Below are 20,061 nucleotides of genomic sequence, written 5' to 3'. Positions count from 1 at the left end.
GCTCTCCTCTGGACAGCTGGGACAGTGCGCCGCCGCTAGGGGACAGCGCGCAGGGAGCGGGCGATTTCCCAGACCCGCCCCCCCTAGGCTGCGGGAATGCTAAAGCGTGGCAGGGGCCGGCCCGGGAAGCGGAGGAGGCGGGTCTCCATAGAAACTTCCACCTGTTTCCGGCCAGGCTGTGTGAAATTAGGGGCTGTTGCGGGGGCCAATCTCAGCCAGCTCGCTTCTACCCGGCGGCCCCTGCGGGCGCGGTGGGTGTTGTACACAATCATCATGGCGGCGGCCGGAGCCCCGGATGGTGAGTGCGGAGGGGAAGGCGGTCGGTCGTCGGCTGAAGCGCTGCAGTCGCTGCGGGGGTCGAGGGACGGGGACTGTCCCTAGAGGGAGGAGGTGGCGCAGCAGCGGCGGTGCGGTGGCGCCCGGGCCCATTCTCGTCGCAGGCCGAGCCCGCTGCGAGCTCCCACCCCCTAACCCCTTTGCAGGCATGGACACGGAGGCCGAGGCTGTGACCGCCGAGGCGCCCGCACGGCCTCTCAACTGCGTGGAGGACGAAGCCGCGGCGGGGGCGGCGGCTGAGGACTCCTGCGACGCGCGAGGCAGCCTGCAGCCGGCCCCGGCCCAGCCCCCTGGGGACCCTGTGGCTCAGGCCTCGGTCAGCAACGGCGAGGACGCGGGCGGCGGTGCGGGCAAGGAGCTGGTGGATCTGAAGATAATTTGGAACAAGACGAAGCACGACGTGAAGGTCCCTTTGGACAGCACGGGTTCCGAGCTGAAGCAGAAGATTCACTCCATTACAGGTATTCTAGGAGGTGACAACCAGCCACCTCCAGCCACCCTCCCCCCTCCAGTTCGTATTGCTTACGTTGTGCTAGACTGCTTGGTTTTCCTTTCATGGACTCCCCATATCCTCACTGCAGTTTTCTGAAGTCAGCATTTGCATGTCCATTATTAATCAGAGAGGGAAAATTGGAACCTCGATGATATAAAGCTACCAAATGGTGAAGCTGACATGGAAGCCTGAAACTGATAATGAACTACTCTTACTAGTGAAAACCTCCGGCGGCATTTATTAAATTTACAGTTACTGGGCAGTAACTGTGGAGATTCTGAGTGGGTCTAGGATGTAGCCACGGATTTATTTTTAGCAGATAGGTAAGTTTCGTAAGGGAAGTTCATGGAGCTTTACTATTGGCAGTCATGGTGGCCCTTCGCAGTTATTTATATTTGGTCGTTTTATTTGTCCCGGTTTACTGTTTAAAAGTATTTCTTTCTTAAGCTTTTCCCATGTATCCTGTAGTAACTCATTGAAGCTTCTGTATCCCTGACACTTGAGCATTCTCAGTATTTAAGTGAGAACAAGGTTGAGGAACAACTTGGAAAGAATGGTAGCTAAAACACATTGATCAATTCTAAATACCCTAAGTGTATTAGAAGGACCAAGTCTTACCAGTCAAATAGTCCGGATGGTCTGAATTCCCCCAAGTTCACAGAGCTGATAGCTGATGGAACCCGTATTCACTTCCTGTTTTATTACAGAAGGGTGATGGTCCATACATTTCCTGCTTATTCCTTTCACTGCCTTCCACTTTTTATCAAGGTCTCCCACCTGCCATGCAGAAGGTCATGTATAAAGGACTTGTTCCTGAAGATAAAACGTTGAGAGAAATAAAAGTGACCAGTGGAGCCAAGATCATGGTGGTTGGCTCTACTATAAATGATGTTTTAGCAGTGAACACCCCCAAAGATGCTGCCCAGCAGGATGCAAAGGCTGAAGAAAACAAGAAGGAGCCCCTATGCAGGCAGAAGGTGAGTCCCTTGTGTGCTTGCTTGTTGGTCCTGGGAAATTGGAGGCTGGTTACATTCTCCCTAGAATAAGCTCCTTTTTGGACAGGGCCCATGATGGAAATTTATGGAGCAGTTGGGTGCAGCAGAGTGGAGTTGACAGCTACCTGAAATATGCAGCTTTGTCATCTGGCGGTCAGTGTGCCTTAGTCTTCCTGCTTTAGGATAAAGCCTTAGTAAAGGGAGACTTGAGCTAGTTAGCAAATGGAACCAGAGGTGGGTTTCTTTGATTTAGTGCCAGAGAATATGACCAATGTTTGAATTAATCCCTTGTTCCTTCTTACAACTGCTCACATTTGGTATGTGTATGTGTGTCTTCTTAAGTTAAAAAAAAATCAATTATGGATAGGTATGGAAGTTAGCAGATTTCAGAGGTTCCCCTAAAACTGAACCATTTCAGAAACCTAAACTAAACTGAATAAGAAGATATCGACACTTTTTATTTTGTTTTGTTTTGTGTTTATTGTGGCCCTTCTCCACCATATGGTCTCAATTTTTATAATATCTCTCTTGCTCTTTGTGCCTGTTTTTTGAGACAGGGTTTCGCTTCTGGCCTGAAGCTTGATCTGGATACTAGGCTAGCCTCGACTTTGTACAGTCCTCTCGTCTCTGTCTCCCTAGTTCTGAGTTTGTGGGCATGTGCCATCATGCCTGTTTATAGGTGTGTGTTTGTGTGTGTGCATACACTGAGGACTGAATCTAGTGTCTTGTTCATGATAGTGGGCAAGAACTCTACACTGAGCTACCCCTTCCCAGCTTCTTACCATGTATTTTTAATTTACTCTATGAGCTGACTTAGTTATAGGGCCAGTAGACACTAAAGGCATAGTTCCAACTGTGGGGCAAAGATATTTTTGTGTTAGACATCCATAGTGCATGTTTACTTCTAACCAAAAAGAAATATTTAAAAATTTTGGTAGCAATTGAACAGAATTGTGGGGATAGTTATACTTTTTTTAAAACTAATTTTTTAAAAAGGTTTCTTTATTTACTTATTTATGCATGAGTGCCCTGTCTGCATGTTCCTCTGCTCACCAGAGGAGGGCATTGGATCCCATTATAGATGGCGGTTAGCCATCATGTGGTTGCCAGGAACTGAACTCAGGACCTCTGGAAGAGCAGCCAGAATGCTCTTAACCAATGAGCCATCTTTCTAGCCCTTCTTAACATTTTTTGATGAAAATACTAATGTGTTTGGAAGAAATATTGTTTGGTGACAAGTTGCTATTCCAGATAGCATAGAAAATACTATGTAAAATATTTTAAAACTATGTTATCTTTACAAAATCCCCAAAACTCTGAAGTTCAAAATATCTTTCCATAGGGTATTTGTTTTGTGTTGTATTTGGTGCTGGGGATTGAACCTGGAACCTTGTCAAGACATAACACATGCTCTTCTGCAGAGCAGCACCTCTATAGAGCTTTAGATAAGTGTTGTAAAGTTGAGTTGTCATCTAAAAGCAAATATTTATATGAACCATTTCATCCCTAAATATGGGGTCTTAATTTCCTATAACCCGTTGAGGTCATTCGTATTCCCCTTTCACATTTATGAAGGAAATGTGAGTATTTTCTCCTGTCACATCCTTAGTGCATAACCTGCTTTGTAAATACAGGTTTTGGGTTACTAATGGTAGCTTAACAGGCCTAGAACTGTTCACCAACTGCTCAGGGACAATTCTCCCAAAGGTACTTATAAAGGCATGACTCAATATACTTCCATTCTGTGGTGCTTTGCTCTGGTGATGCCACTGGTTACAAGGCATAGCACCATGTAATGAAGCTCCACTCCCTCAATAGGCTTTTGATCAGTGTGTTCAGAATCTGAGGCTGATGTCAGCAGCAGCCCTTTGCTAGCCATCCTTACCACAGTGTTCTGCTATGCCATTGAAGGTTTGAGTTAGCTTGTTGTCAGCTAGTGCTTGCATTTGACTAAGTTTTTACCCTTGGCCCGTTTATTGGCCTATAGTAAAGCCACAGGTGTAAAGGAGAGGAGATGAAGGCATTTAGGGACTGTGAGTTTGGAACTCTTGAGTCCTGGGGTAGAGGGCAGGAGTAGGCTTGGAGACTTCTTAGTGATAGGCATGGGGGTGGGGGTCAGCATTTCTGTTTTCAAATGTGACTCCTCAGGTTGAGGTTGTGGCAGAGGAAGACTTCTGCTATGGTCTGGCTCTCCATAATGATGGAGAAATGACCCTGCTTGGCATTTATACCAATACAGGCAACTCATATCTTCTTTGGAGTTGAAAAACACAGGTATTGTTCTCTTCCTGTCTGTTAACTTAATGGTTACTTTTTTCACTGGAGAGATGGGAGTAAAACATTTAGATCAGTAACAAACTCCTGCTTAGTGTGTGGGACTTTTATGTTTAGTATGGTGGCTGTGTATGTATACTTAAGCTTAAATAAAATTGAGAAGTCACTTTATGTTGGTAGCCATATTAGTCAGAGGCCAGTGGCTAGCACAGGTAAAGGAACATTTCATTATCAACATAAACTCCTTGAATACATTTGTTCTGCAGTGTCAAAGACTCTGTAGTTTGTTGATACTAAAAGCTATCAAACAAACATTAAGGCTGTTCCATCCTGTCTATCCAAGAGATAGAAATCTAGCTCACATGTAGTATGCTGTCTCATTTTCCTCTTTGTGTTCTGGCTTATATTGTAGCAACACAGGAAAGTTTTGGACAAAGGAAAACCTGAAGATGTGATGCCATCTGTTAAGGGTGCCCAGGTAAGCTAGCCTGCTTTTTGAGCCCCTGAAAGGAGCCGGTTCCACAATTTAAGCTTCCTATAATCATGGCTTCAAGTTCTGTCTCATTTCCCTCTCATTGTCCTACTGTCCCTCCCTTTCTCACTGTGCTCTTGTGCCTCCAGGAGCGTCTGCCAACGGTACCCTTGTCTGGCATGTATAATAAGTCTGGAGGGAAAGTGAGACTCACCTTTAAGCTAGAGCAAGACCAGCTGTGGATCGGCACTAAAGGTACTCTAGTTCTTTCAGTCTGCTTGGCATTTCGGCACCCTGCCTGCCTCTGGCGCCCGACAGCACTGGCTCTTGACTGGGATTCTGCCTTCATTTGAAGCCCCTCTCCCCACAGTGCTCTGTCTTCATAGCTTTTGACTGTGTCTTTACATGCTTGACTATTGGTTGACCCCATCCCCCTCTTTCTTTTCAGTCTGATCTCAGAGACCACCCTTCAAATTTTGGTCCTTACGTCAACATAGAAACCAAGAGGTTCCATTTAGCATATGACCTAAATCTGGTCCTTAGGCAAGGGTTTTACGGGTATATATGTAGTTTGTACAAATCAGACTTCTCTGAAACTAATGGGGAGCTTCTCTTGGAAACTATCAGAAGATCTGGCAATGGCACCTGCACTCTTCATGAGGCATTGAGGAGCTGTGACAAAGCAGTATATTCACCAGGATCCCTATGGCACCATCTAATGTTTGGTTAGTTAGCCTTGCTCATGTGGCCCCTCCCTATTGGTCAGTTTGACCCTAAGAGTGAAATTTGTCTAGTTGCCATCTAGAATTTTCCCTTTGCCTGCTGATTGCCCTTTATATACATCCTCATCCCTTGCCAACAATTCCCCGACTGGGCACACAGTCTCTGGTTCAGCCTTGCTGTTTCTGGGAAGTGTCTCTGACCATCCCCACTCAACATGGTGGCTACCTAATTTTATTTATTTATTTTTGGTGTAGGGCTTTTCTATGTAATGCTGGTTGTCTTGGAACTTGTTCTGTATTTGAGGTCAGCCCCAAACTCAGATCCACCTGCTTCTGCCTCCTGAGTACTGGAATTAAATGCATGCAGCATCATTCCTGGCTAGTTACCAAATCTTGTTGGTAATGCTCCAGATTGCCCTTTGTCCCTTTCTCTGCCATTTCTCAGTACTGGTAAAGGCTGCTGGCATCTTTTTAAAAGTTGCATTAGGGCCGGGCGTTGGTGGCACACGCCTTTAATCCCAGCACTCGGGAGGCAGAGGCAGGTGGATCTCTGTGAGTTCGAGGCCAGCCTGGTCTACAAAGTGAGTTCCAGGACAGCCTCCAAAGCTACAGAGAAACCCTGTCTCGAAAAACCAAAAAAAAAAAAAAAAAAAAGTTGCATTAGGAGAAAGTTTCTGTTTATCTGACTCCTATTATCTTTAGTCTTCATTGCTGTACTGCTTTTTTTGTCTGATTCCTAGGCCTGTAAAACTTTAGTAGGCTAGGTTTGGATGTTTAATTACACCCCATTTTATTTATTTTTTTATTTTATTTATTTATTTATTTTTTTGGTTTTTCGAGACAGGGTTTCTCTGTGGCTTTGGAGGCTGTCCTGGAACTCGCTTGGTAGTCCAGGCTGGTCTCGAACTCACAGAGATCCGCCTGCCTCTGCCTCCCGAGTGCTGGGATTAAAGGCGTGCGCCACCAACACCCGGCTCTACACCCCATTTTAAACCCATGGCCTGCTCTGTCAGACCTCAGTGTACTTGAGGCACATTCTTGAATTTCCCACCTCATATTTTACACAGCTCTTGTCTTTGTTGGGCCTTCTCCTGTAATGTTTTCTTCTCAGTCCTTGGGATTAATAGTCTTCCACCTCTCCCCCCATGAAGCCTTCCTTACATCTCTCTAATCCTACACTTGAGTTTCTTTGAGTTGTTTTTGCTCCTCAAGCACTCTATTTGTGTTTTGGGAGCACTCATTATTCTCTGACTTGTCTGTCCCCGTTAGATTCCTGGAGGGACCCAAACATGCCTAATTCAACCTGTTTGTGCCCAGCTCTATAGGTGTTCAGTGTTTGAGATAAATGCCAAGGAGTAGAATAGAGGTCCCATCATCAGAGACTTACTTGTTGTTTCCAAGGGCAGGTTGCAGAAAATGGAACCAAGTTTCACAAAAATAAAACTTGGGCAGGGTGGTGGAGAGTGTGGTTTTTATTATCTAAAACATGGATCTAGAACACAGATCACTGTTTCAACGCTAGGGATTCTTAAAAATGAACAGACTGAAGTGTTGACAGTGCTTGAGTTTTCTCATTTTGTGATAACTGGCTATGTTCATTTCACAGTCAACCCTTAACTGCATGGTCAGACCATGTTTTCTGTTTTAAAAGATTTCTCCTGTGTTCCAATGGCTTTTGAAGGATTTGCTAGAACATTCTGTTGTAGAGAGCTTGTCATATCATCTCCTTTGCTGGTGATTAGCTGCCCTGCCTGTGGGCATTCTTGGTGATCTTGCTTCATCTTCCGTTACTGTGTTTCCTTTCTGATGCACATGGCTCTCTTCTGTAACTGGGCCTCTGCTTGCTGGCATCCCAGATTGAGAGCAGTTGCCCAGGGTGGTCTAGGAAGGCCACCATGTCCAGGAGGGTAGGTGCAGGCAAGGCATTTAGGTAGGGCTCAAGTCCAGTGCTTAATGGGTCCCAAGAAGTTGTGAATGTTTGATGTTTTTGAGGAAACTTTCTGAGCCTGGCTTCAGACTTTTGGTGATCCTCCTTCTTCAGCCTCATGAGTACTGGATTTAGGCGTGAGCTGTCATACCTGGCTTAGAGATTTTATTTAATTTTCTGAGAGCAGCTAGCTTCCTGCTGAGGGCAGAGCTCTACAAGTGTCCTGATGCACTGAGATTTGAGCTGTTTGAGGACTCCTTCCATTACTGTATTAAAAGAGCATGACCATGAATCGCTTGTACCTTTCATGGTTGTTAAGACTGAGCTCTTCATTCTGAGCTAAACCGTTCCTTATCAGTGTCTCTAGTAGCCCAGGAGTGTGGGAGTGGGGAGGTGGGTAAGTGTTGTTCTTGTGTGCCCAGGAGGCCTGACATCTAGCATCAAAGAGACTTGGAGAAGCACAGCTTGTTCTGGGAATTGGCTAAACGCATTGACTTATCTTCTCTTCAGCAAGAAGCTACTCTGAAGTGACTGTCCCAGCCGATAATTGGCCTCTCCATGGGTACTTTGCTACGTAATGGACCCTCAAGACTGCCACACACAGCATCCTGTTGCCTGTGTAGAAAGCAGAGTGAGACCATGGAGCTGCCCAGGAGACCATGCTAGGATTGTAGTCAGCTGGCCTACCCTGCTTGTAGGACATTAAAAGCTTAGTTGATTGCTATTATTTGCTGTATGGTGTTTGGATTGTCTAGTCCTTCAAATTTGAGGAAAATTCAGAAATCTATGTATGAAATCTTCAGACATTTCGAGGTGAAAAGTATTTTTTTTTTTTTTTTTTTGGTTTTTTCAAGACAGGGTTTCTCTGTGGCTTTGGAGGCTGTCCTGGAACTAGCTCTTGTAGACCAGGCTGGCCTCGAACTCACAGAGATCCGCCTGCCTCTGCCTCCCGAGTGCTGGGATTAAAGGCGTGCGCCACCAACGCCTGGCATGGTGAAAAGTATTTTTAAAGTCTCAGTCAAAAGGATGCTGCTGATCTTGTCTGTGTGTGGCTGCTGTTTTAGAGCCACAAAGTAGACATATTTAGGCCCTTTCTCCCCTTTCATAGTTTTCTGAAGTCAGGGCCTACAGAAGTACAATACTTTATGTCACTGGTAAGACCAGAGCCCAGTACTCTTAAATTTCTAGTTCCTTTTGGCAACATAGTTGTTTACTTACCTGCCTTTCTAGATCTTTCATTCTGCAAAGATTATAAGGAACCTTTCCCTGGTGCTTCCTGTGTTATTTCCTGTGGCACAGATCCCCATGCCTTCCCACCATTACACTTGTCTGCTTCAGGTGACTCATCTCACTGAAGGCCTGCTTCATGACTGCCTCCTTGTTCCTGCCATACTTACACTCGTAAAATGTTCTCTACCCCTTGTGATTGTTGGTGTCTCCAGTGTTAATCAGGTGAGGGCATAAATGTTTTGAGTGACAACCACAAACAGTTATGTTTATAGAAGGTTTGGTAAGTTTTGGCATAGGCAGTAGCCTTGAAAGCTTGGCATACTCGCTCCTGTTGCTTTGTTGAGTGCCTCTTGACTTTGCCTTTTTTAGGGGTTCAAACCTTAACTGATTCTGGGTTTGGATTATGAAAAGATGGAGAAGTTGTGTGGTGTTTTTTAATCATCAGACTTTAAAACTAATACTAAGATGGGTAAATGTGCCCTGAGACTTACTCTACTGTCACCAAACTCTGTTCTCCACTTGGTGCTCCAGATATCCTAGCTCCCTACCAGGCTGTAGGTGCATTGGTCAGAAGATGCTGTTCATCCCCAGGGGGCATGGTACCTGCCACCTGAGTTACTATATATTCAACCAGCCCTGGTGTGGGAGGAATTGCTGTGGACAAGGAGGAATTGGGACAGGTAGACCTTTGAGTAACTGCTGTCATTCTTTCAATCTAGAACGGACTGAGAAATTGCCCATGGGCTCCATTAAAAACGTGGTCAGTGAACCTATAGAAGGACATGAAGACTACCACATGATGGTGAGTAGATTCAGCCTGCCTGACCACCTGCTTCTACTTCATCTTGAAGGAAGTGGATTTTTAATGGGGCATTGCTAACTGAAAAGAAAGCAGTCTTCAGAAGACTGGAGTTCCTTATGTTTTCTTGTTTACTTAGAATTGTGTCCGTGACTTTATTCCCAGTTGTGGTTTTGTTTTTGTTTTTCCAATCTCTCAGCAGTCCAAAGAAAGGTATGTTTTCTCCTGTCCTTTTTAGAAATCTCTTCTGTTTCCCGCTAATTTGTTTGTTTGTTTTTGAGACAGGGTTTCTCTGTATTGTTTTGGAGGCTGTCCTGGAACTCACTCTGTAGACCAGGCTGGCCTTGAACTCATAGAGATCCACCTGCCTCTGCCTCCCGAGTGCTGGGATTAAAGGCATGCGCCACCAACGCCCAGCTTCCCTCTTATTTGTAATACTTTGTTTTTAGTCCAGGACAATGAATTGGAATGGCTTGTGGACTTTCATTTTAAGTTTTGTCTTGCTTATAAAAGAGAACACCTTAGCCATGGGACTATGAAGATACCAAGAAGTCTCTCCTAGCATGTGCCCACATGACCAGGAGCCCTTTGGGAAGATGGGGCCCAGGGCATGCTTAGTCTGCATGGAGCTCATCAGTTTGCAGAACAAAGCAGGCAGTTTAGTGATCTGATTAAACAAGCACCTTACAAATGAAGTTTACCTGTGTAGACTCCAAAGTTGCTACAAGAGGCATTTAACCTGGGTTAGCAACAGTTTGAGGTTGGGTTTGCCTGCTGCTGTCTTCCAGGGGGCAATTTTTTCAGTATCTAGTCATAATGATGCTGTCATTCCCCCCACCCCCATGAACAGCTAGTTGTTTGAACTGTAGGTGGGATTACCAAGTCCATGATACAGAGATATATTGGACAAACTACTTGCTCTAGGGCAGTCAGTGAAAGGTTCTTAGGATACAGTAGGCTGCAGAGCTGGTGTGTCCTTTCCTGCCTGCTCAGGATCAGCTCAGTGGTTCCAAAGCTGTCACTGGACACAGACTTTTGGATTTTCTTCCTGGCAGTGACAACATACTGGGGCTTCCTTTGGGGCCATCAGGCAGCCTCTACACTCTTACTTCTCTGTAATATATAAAACAAGATAGCAGACATGGTTTTGACTGCTCAGTTATTTTTCTGCTTTAACAGTTGATACTGGTATTTTTAGACTAGCCCTTTCTTTAACTCTTTTTTTGAAACATTTGTTTAAAGAGTTTGACCCTGTGGGGCTTACAAATCCTGTTTTTCAGGCAGCCTGGTGATGGGGAAGCAAATAAGGTGAAAGGACCACATTAAATACTTCCTAAAGAATTTGTGCCCTTGAATAATGGTTTAGAATTTAGTTTAAATTTAATTAAATGTTCTGAAGTCATTTTTAGGCAAAAAGTGGATTCAAGAGTTCCCTTCTGCCTTTTTTGGATGCCATTAAATAGCATTTTTACCCTGACATGAAAGATTTACTTCCCTCTTTCTCCAGATGCAATTTATCTACTAGAGTAGTGTGTCACAGTTCACAGTGCTCTTTGATCTATAAGGTTATGTTCCAAAGATACAGGAAAGGACACACCTTATATTTTATACCATCATAACCCATATATTCATTACCAAAATATGATAGCTGTAAATATTTTGTAATTTGTTTTAAATATTTTAAATAAAAATTTTTACCAACAGTGATGTTGTCCCCATTGTCTTCCCATCCCCCCTCCTTATTATTGTAATCGATCATGTATGCTCTTCATCTATCATTGCTTTTGTTTATACATATGTCCATGAACAAGATGGCATACTGTGTTCTGTTTTTTCAGTTTTCATAAATGGCTTTCATGGTATCTACCCTTCTGCAACTTGATGGTTTGGGTTTGACATTGTGATCTGTCATAACTCTAGATCCAAAGAATCTGTTCATATCTTAATAAAAGACTCCAGCGTTTGTATGAATAAGCAACACCACTGTGAACTATGGTCACTATTCCTTTCTGGTGGGTATGCAGGCTATTTGTCAGGATTTTAACATTTCACACAGTGCTCTTTAGATATTCATACCTGCTTCCTGTATGTGAGTGACATGTTTTCTAGGGCAGTGGTCCTCAAACTGTAGCCTCTGGACCAGTAATTTTAAAATTACCTGGGAGCTTGCTAAAAGTTTCTTGGGCTTTGCCTCAGGCCTCCCAGACTAAAATCCAGGGGCTGGATCCTGCAATCTATTTTTGCAAGTCTTTCAGACGGTTCTGATGTGCACTGATTTTGCAAACCACTGCCTTAGAGTTGTCTATGCTGAACTGAACTTTCCCCTCTCCACTTGCCCTTTCACCCCCATCCCCTTTTAAGAGTAGGAGAAACATTTATTTACAGTTTGGTTTTGTTTTTCTTCCCTTTTTAATCAGTTTGCTCCCTCCCTCCCTCGTCTGTTGTTCTGCCTGCTTGGTCACCCTCCTCTGAAGCATCGCTTGGTTTTTCCTTTTCCCTTGCAGGCGTTTCAGTTGGGCCCCACGGAAGCCTCTTACTACTGGGTGTACTGGGTTCCAACTCAATATGTGGATGCAATCAAAGACACTGTGCTGGGCAAGTGGCAGTATTTTTGAAAGCACTTTCACCTCTGGCCCAGGAGACTGACCCAAAGTGAAGGACATTGCCGGGAGAGGTCTGCAGCATCCCTGGATTGCAGAGTTCTGGGACTTTGTTCACACACAAAAAAAATCTCTATTCAATCTGAGGTGATGTGGTGACTGAAGCCAGAGGTGATGTACTTTCACCATTAGCTTAATTTGAACTTAAGATCACCGGTTCCCTTTCTTGCAGTCAGCTTTCCATTTTTAAAGTCAGTATGGTGGAAATTAATAAATCCAAGTTTCGAACATGTGTGGAATACTCTTAAGTCTGTTTGAGAGTAGATCTGCCAGTAATGCTGAGAGGGAATAATCAAAAGCTTTCTTTCTGGTTATTTTCTTTGCTCTTTTTTTTCTTTTTTTCCTGATTTTTAGAAGTGATTTCAGCTGAAATCTTCAGATGTCTTTGGCTGCAAACATTTGGACTGCATTGTGATGAGTCGGGTTTTTGTTGTTGTTGTTGTTGTTGCTGTTTTGTTTTTTTCCTTGGTATTAAAATTGTATGCAAAATGGGGGTGGTTAGTAAGCCATATTTTTTTTGTGTGTGTGCTCATTGATTCAGATTTTTTTTAATGTCTTCTCACTTTCGTATGATTTTGTTTGAAACCCAAAGATGCCAGTTTCTCTTTTGGTACCTCATCTTCACCTCCTTGCCAGGCAGGCTCTCTCCTGTGTGCTGCTGCTGCTGCTGCTTGGGAATACACATGGGAAAAGCACAGCTGGTGGTCTTGGTGTAGGGGCTCCCACCTTGCCTGGGTGTCTGCTGAGCAGCAGAGTATCTCACTTGACTCCTGTGTACATGTCTTACACTTTGGATCTCTGTTCTGGGAGTTTCACTGCTGGTTTGGTTGTTGAGCCACCTTTGAGCAGAGCTTTGAAGCTCTGACTGTCACCACAGCCTGGGACTTGCTGCTTCAAGACCCCTGCTCTGAGGACCCGGCTTGCCATATGGCCTCAGATCACATGATTTCTTTTCTTGGGAAGTTTCCCAGAACTCCTTAAGCAGTCCAGTGGTTGTTTGAATTATGCTTCTCCATTTGGTTCTTCTGCTCATGCGTTCAGTTCAAGTGCCCTTTATCCCAGGTTCAGAGATGCTGCCTTTCTCATGGAAGACCTCTGACCCAGTGGGTTGGCCAGTGGTATTCCAACAACAGAGATGGGATAAGTTGCTTTTAGGACCAGCTTGCTCTTCGGTTTTAGCCCTGATGTTCTTTGTACATGTGAACTGCTGTCTTCTCTGTAAGCCTTGATTGACTGAAAGGAGGGACAGTCTCTTAGTGGATGATCCCCTTTGTGCTGTTTGCTGTTTCTCTGCTGCCGTCTTTGCAATTCTCCTCTCTCTGGTTGCAGGCTCTCATAGTAAGGTTTGGTGAGAAACCTTCCCAGCGTCACACTTTGGAATATAAGCTGTTACCCGCCCTCATTCTGTGAAATGTATTCGCATGTTTTCGCCTAAGATGACTATTCCTTGTGAGCCAGTTAATGACGATATTTATGCCCTTCCCTTCTAAGCTGTAGTTTGGGATTCCAGCCCACATAGACAGACTCCTGCTTTTTGTGGTGTATTCAGTGCCAAGTTATGCATTTGGACAGGAAAACCTACTCTGCTTTTTGGGCACGTAAGTAACGTATGCAAAATTCAGTGTCCAAGAAACTGCCTGTGTTTCAGCACCTCAGTGGTAATTGTGGATTTTCTGCTCTTGTTGGCCTGCAGTTCCTGGAGAAAGTACATTTTGCTCCTTGTCTCAGCCTCATGCACTTGGCAGGTCTATCAAGGAAGTGACCAAGAGGCAGGTAGAGAGCATCTTCTTGGCTTGAATACTGTCATTTGCCAATGTCCCTGTCCTTGAGACTTGTCTGACAGTGCCACACACCCAGGCCTTTGTGCTCCCACCTTAGGTGAGGCCCTTTCTGCCAGCCCCCCTTTTTCTGTGAGGGTCCCAGTGCTCTCTGCCTTCCTTCTTCCTAGTACACATGCCCTGCCATTATCCCCCCTGCTGCCCAAGGGCCAAACTGCTTCTCATGTAGGTGGTGTCATTTCAAGAGGACCAAAGCCTCTGTGAACCTTTTTATTTTCAGTAAAATGGTGCTTTTTCCTTACTTGGAGATATTCTCTATAAATAATGTAAATGACACCTTTTCATATGGAGCTGTTTTGAGTATTGCTTTCCAGAGCTTGCTGAATCTGCTGGAGCTCCTGGAATTTGGCTCCTGACCTTGTCAGCACAGAAGGCCTTGTCAGAAGCTCTCAGAAGGGCAGGGGCAGGCAGTGCTAGAAGCTGTGGGAATAAGTGTTCAGATCTGTCTGGGTCACAGCAGTATTGCTATTTTGTCACTCAGTCCCTTGAGCAGTCTTTATATATTCTTAACATGTGGAGTATACTGACTAAATCTGTGTGAGCGAATTGAAATTATCTTCCCATTAGGTAGCAACACAGTGTTTTTTCCTCAGGATTATTTCTGTACAATTCCTTCACTGTCAGATGAGAGGGCATGTAGGTAGCTAGCTCTTCTGGAGAAGGCTCTGGTGGCATTATATGAAGCTAGGTGGAGGAGTCCTACTCATGACTAGTCATCCTTGGGCTTGTCATCATGTAGCCACTGAAAGGGCTGTTCTCCTATCTACAGGTGGTACTGGTGGCCCTTCTGTAGGGCTGCCTTCACAGACACCATGCCTTCTTTTTCTTCCCTGAGGCGACTGGGCAGAAAAATGTGAACACAAAACCGCTGCTGAACCTGGGTCCCTCAGCCCAGAGCACTCAGACTCAAGAATTGCAGGACTTTGGTGAGAGGTATTTTAATTCATGGTGGACTTTGCGGATAGCTTTGGCTCTTCAATTAGATTTGACTGGGCAAGGATGCACTTTCATAACATCTTGTGGACGTAGTTGGTAAAGTCCTAAGTAGCTCCTTAATTGCTGCTTTCCCTTATGAGGGCCAAAGACATTGACTTTACTACATTGCTGTGTCTCAGAAAAGTTGCCATATCTCACCCAGAAGGGATTTTTTTCCTCTTTAATGTGCTTAGAGGAGCATTGTGAGCTTTTGGAGTTGGCCTGCCCTATTTTTGCCAGGAGCTTAGAAGGGAAGGGATGGTCAGGCTTCTTTCTACCCATCTGCCAAGGGAGCCAACTTTTCTCTTGTTCCTTACTGTTCAGCCCTGTTCCCTTGGAAAAGGATGGACCCTTTGTCTTGAAGCTTTGTAATAAAGTCAATTCCAGTCAGGATCAGGCCCATTTCCTTCTTTATAGGCCTAGAAGCCTTCTTGAAGTCACAGTGGCCAGGAACCCTCTGGTGTACAGGACAGCTGGTGGATTTAGCTGCCAGGCTGGGTGGTTCTGCTTTCTTGGTGTCTGAGAACCTTCTTTACCTTCCCTACAGAGTTCTGCAGAGGTATCTGACATTATGTAAGTACTGTTTCCTTGTGGTGTATACTCTGTTCCTATTTGTTTTTAAATCAAAATGCCTGTTTGGGAGGAGATGAACGTATTTAGTCTATTAGATTTGCGCTGCTGGATTTTTTTTTAATGTGTAATCTTGACTAGCTGTCTTATTGTTTATCCTGTAAGATTAGTCTATCAATTAAAGTTTGATAATTAATTGCGTCTCTCTTTCCTTCCAATTCTTCATGCGCCTAATCTATTCTTGGGACTTAATAATATTTAGAACAGGGCCCAAAGCCATCTCTTGTCAGCTGTGTAAGTTTATTTTCTGAAACAGCTGACGAGGAGATTTGATTGAGTCTGAGATATCAGACTAATGAGTGTGCCAGTCAGCTACCCTCTTGCTAGGGCAGCCCTCTGCCATGCATGCCTCCAGTTAGGGGAAGCTGCCTCTTTGTTCTAACTGAAAATCCTGTACCCTTGCCAGCTCTCTAACCTTCAAAGGCATGCTTTAAGAAACAATGGAAACAGCCACAGCTAGAGCCACATGCTATAAAGACCTAAGAAGGAAAGGAGGAAGAAGAAAATTATTACCAGAATTTTCTTGTAATAGGACAAGACCAGAATCCTTGGCATTCATTGGTGATAATTATTCACAATGTGGCATGGTTTACCCAGTCACTCACATGTTAGACAGTTTCCTCTTCCCTCCATTGTGCAAGTATTCCTGAAGGTTCTGGTCTCCTGCTTTTCTATTTTGCTAATGCCTTATACTTCTGAAGCAACACTGAAAAGTATTTTTTTTTCTTTCTTTTAGATAGTCTTGGTAGCTAGTTTAGGCCAGCCTGGAACTTAGAATCCTCCCACTTTACCCTCTGGAAAGGACGACAGATGTCCAGCTCCACAGGCTTAGATTTTTATGAAAATTTTTATTACAGTTTTGTGTGTGTACACATATCACATGTGTGCACACTCATGTCATGATGTGTGTGGAGATCAGAGGACTGCTTTTTATTTTTTTGAACAATTTATTTATTTATTGTATATACAGTCTTCTGCCTGCATGCCAGCAGAGGGCACCAGATTTCATTCAAGGTGGTTGTGAGCCACCATGTGGTTGCCGGGAATTGAACTCAGAACCTCTGGAAGAACAGTTAGTGCTCTTATCCACTGAGCCATCTCTCCAGCCCCAGAGGGCTGCTTTTTGAAGTCGGTTCTTTTCTATCAAACAGGTTCTGGCATGGAAAGGCTTGGCAACAGGGAAAGCCACAGAGCCATCTTGCCAGCCCACCACTAGATTCTTTTTTTTTTTGAGACAGGGTTTCTCTGTATTGTTTTGGAGATGGTCCTGGAACTCGATTGGTAGACCAGGCTGGCCTTGAACTCACAGAGATCCGCCTGCCTCTGCCTCCCGAGTGCTGGGATTAAAGGCGTGCGCCACCAACGCCCGGCTCCACCACTAGATTCTTAAACATATAAAAGCAAAACTAACAGCTTGAAAATAAATGGGCCTGGTCAACTATGTCAAGGAGACATGGCTAGGGTAATCAGAGGGGTAGAGAAGCAGCGTTGGCAGTTGTGTGGCAGAGGTCTCATGGCAGGAAGCGTCTCATGCCTACTTCTCAGCTGGCTTTGGCTCAAGTAAGAGTGGGAAGAGACCCTGTCTCTAGCTCTGAGGACTGTCTGCTTATAGGATCTCTACTGTGGAAAGCGGTTGTTGTTGTTTTTTTTCTTTTTAATTATTTTTATTTCATAAGCATTGGTGTTTTGCTTACATGTGTGTCTGTGAAGGTGTTGGATCCTCTGGAACTGGAGTTACAGACAGTTAGTTCTGAGCTGCCATGTGGGCGCTAGGAACTGAACCCAGGTCCTCTGGAGGAGCAACCAGTGTTCTTAACTGCTGGGCCATCTCTCCAGCCCTGGAAAGCGGTTGTTAACTTTGCTTTTTCTCCAACTTTTCCTTGCTCACCCCATCTTTCAACTAATTTTTAAATTTCTCATTTTTATGCCTTTTGCCCTTATCTAAATCCCTTGCTGTTTTTCTGCCCTTAAAACTTTTTTTTTTAATTGCACATATATGGGCACATTTGCCAAGTTTCTCGTGTGAGGAGGTCAGAGGACAAGTTCGTGGACTTGGTTTTCTCCTTCCACATTGACTGGATTACCAGGTGTGTGCAGGAAAAGCCTTTACCTGCTGAGCCATCTTTCAGCCCCTCCCTTTTTTGCTTGGAAAGTTTTCAAATTTACAGAAAGTTAAATAATCCTAATCTGTTTAACATTCTCATACCTTTCACTTGGTTAACCAGTAGCTATGGTATTGTCCACAAGTGGTCTCTAATCAGACCACTTTACTTTGCTGCTAACAGACATGCAAATCAAGACACTTGCATATGGTTACATGAACATATCTAAGACTAAGAAGTATGAATGCTACTAGTTCATCTGAAACTATATCAAGAATACTTAATTTGTAAATTTTTTTCCTATTAATATTCGTGTACCCCCTCCCCCAAGACTAGGCCTTATTCTTCAGCTCTGACTGGCCTAGAATTTGTTATATGGATCAGGCTGACCTTGAACTCACTATGAAACTGAGGGGTAGTAGCCTTGCTCCTTAATTCTACTTCTACCTCTCTCTCAAGTGCTAAGATTATAGGTGTGTGCCACCATGCCTTGTCCTGCTTAGTTCTGAGTCCTGTTCTACTTCATGTTATGGGTTTCCATGGATCCTCTGGTCCTAGGTAGGCTTACCAGGAGACTCCCCTCCTACCCCCTCAGGGCCAAAGTACACTATTGCTGTACTTTCACATCTAAATCTAAGAGTTTAGACTCCACTGATTCATTACTGAGGACTGATGAAGCCTTTACTTATATTGTTCTACTAACTACAACTTGGGAGTCAGATATTGGGGTAAAAACCTGATAGATGATTCAAAGAGCAATGGAGTAACAATAGCCGGCTCTATCTCTCCACGCTTCCAACCTAAAACGGACAAAACTTCCTGTTTCTCTCTATAAGTGTCCTGGGTCCTCCAAAACCTCTATGAATATTTCTCGTCAGCTAGTTGCTAACTCCTCCCCCAGATTCAAGGTTAAATTTTGTTTTTTTGTTTTTTGTTTTTTTCAAGACAGGGTTTCTCTGTGGCTTTTGGAGGCTGTCCTGGAACTCGCTTGGTAGTCCAGGCTGGTCTCGAACTCAGAGATCCGCCTGCCTCTGCCTCCCGAGTGCTGGGATTAAAGGCGTGCGCCACCAACGCCCGGCTCAAGGTTAAATTTTATTGGAAGTTTCAGAGTATCATGTGAACAAATATCCTGAAATACACCAAATGTAGGGTTTTTGTTTGTTTTTGGTTTTTCAAAACGGGGTTTCTCTGTGTAGTTTTTGGAGCCTGTCCTGGAACTCTTTGTAGACAAGATTGCCCTTAAACTCACAGAGATCTGCCTGCCTGGCCTGATGTAATTCTTGATGTCAAACTCTGTTCATATGAGTTAGGCAAAGGACCTGGGCTCTTTTTACTAATAACAGAAACCCAGATTGTCAGACCCAGTCCAACACAAATACTCCAGTAAGTTGTCAGGCATCTGACTATATAATGCCTAGTTCTGCCGTTCTCTGTGGAGCTGGAACCTGTTCTCTGGCAACCCCACAGGAGGGTGTTTTTATCCCCAGAGTTCTGTCAAGAGTATCAGTTGATGCATTATTTTTTGTTACTCTTGCCCTTAACCAGACATTGTCACTTCAGTTTCTTTTTGTTGTTGTTGTTGTTTTTTTGAGACAGGGTTTCTCTGTATTGTTTTGGAGGCTGTCCTGGAACTCGCTCTGTAGACCAGGCTGGCCTTGAACTCAAGAGATCCGCCTGCCTCTGCCTCCCAAGTGCTGGGTTAAGGTGTGCGCCACCAACGCCCGGTGTCACTTCGGTGTCTAAGATGCCCTGTTCATTGTAAGACTCTGTTCAGCAGATACTCTCTATATAGAGATAACAGCACTTTGACAGGTCATCTCACAGGGTTTTGACAAATGATGCTTGAATACACCTTTTCTAGTGCTCCAACCTTCAAGGGAAGCATGCCAGCCAGGGAGAGGAGCTCCTGGGGGTCCTCTCACAGGACTTACTTAGTCTAAACTCTGCATTCAGGTTCTGTCGTGTCAGCACTCGTTGGTCTGTCACATTCTCTCCTGGTACCCTCATTTCAGCCATTAAAGGACGTAGGCCCAGAGAACAATCACATGCCTGACTGTAACCAGCTGATTCAGAGCCCAGGTTTGCCCAATGTGAAGTCTGCACTCATTCACCTGACTAGGATTTAAGGAAAGTGGTTCTTGCCTATTTTGCTTCATTGTCCCCTCCCTGATTTCACAGATAACATGTTGGGAATTGCTTGCTTAAACTTTGACCTTGGCATTTATTCATTGGATTTAATAAAAGTCTGAGATTTGCTCATTTGGCTTTATTATCATTTTAAAAACTCAAAGTCATATATGCTGCGCTTGATAAGGAAATTTCAAGTGATAGATGTGTGTCCATTTCCCTCTCTACTCAACTCCAGCTGATCTATTGCTGAAGGAACAGAATTCAGACTTCAGCATATGAGGACCCATTCCAGGAACACAAAGTCAGCCTTAACCCACTTGGTAGAGTGAGGAGGCACCTCACAGGCCCTGGATTGTGAACGCTGGCTCCTACGTGGCATTTTTCTTAACACTTTTGCTCATCTTGTTTATTTGTTGCCTGCTGGGATATTCCACACACCCCTCAAACTCACCATGTCCCAAATGGAAATTATGACACC

The 20,061-nt window shown here is 44.4% G+C and overlaps 1 protein-coding gene across 2 annotated transcripts; it reads left to right on the top strand.

Moving 5' to 3' along the window:
- The first annotated feature begins 21 nt into the window (after nucleotides 1-21).
- Ubfd1 (ubiquitin family domain containing 1) lies at nucleotides 22-15,487 on the top strand. 2 transcript variants are annotated; one of them, XM_040755200.1, is made up of 7 exons: nucleotides 22-298; nucleotides 483-797; nucleotides 1,598-1,806; nucleotides 4,511-4,576; nucleotides 4,720-4,825; nucleotides 9,169-9,251; nucleotides 9,698-11,226. In XM_040755200.1, exons 1-7 carry the CDS (start codon nucleotides 97-99, stop codon nucleotides 9,785-9,787), a joined length of 1,071 nt encoding a protein of 356 aa, XP_040611134.1. In that variant the 5' UTR covers nucleotides 22-96; the 3' UTR covers nucleotides 9,788-11,226. The 2 variants fall into 2 exon arrangements, with proteins under 2 accessions (XP_040611134.1, XP_040611131.1); XM_040755197.1 differs by lacking the exon at nucleotides 9,698-11,226 and adding an exon at nucleotides 11,753-15,487 and having other exon boundaries at nucleotides 29-298.
- The last annotated feature ends 4,574 nt before the right edge of the window (nucleotides 15,488-20,061 follow it).

This window comes from Mesocricetus auratus, unplaced genomic scaffold, assembly GCF_017639785.1.
Source record: "Mesocricetus auratus isolate SY011 unplaced genomic scaffold, BCM_Maur_2.0 Super-Scaffold_4256, whole genome shotgun sequence".
NCBI lineage: Eukaryota > Metazoa > Chordata > Mammalia > Rodentia > Cricetidae > Mesocricetus > Mesocricetus auratus.
This window is presented reverse-complemented; position numbering and strand designations above follow the sequence as displayed.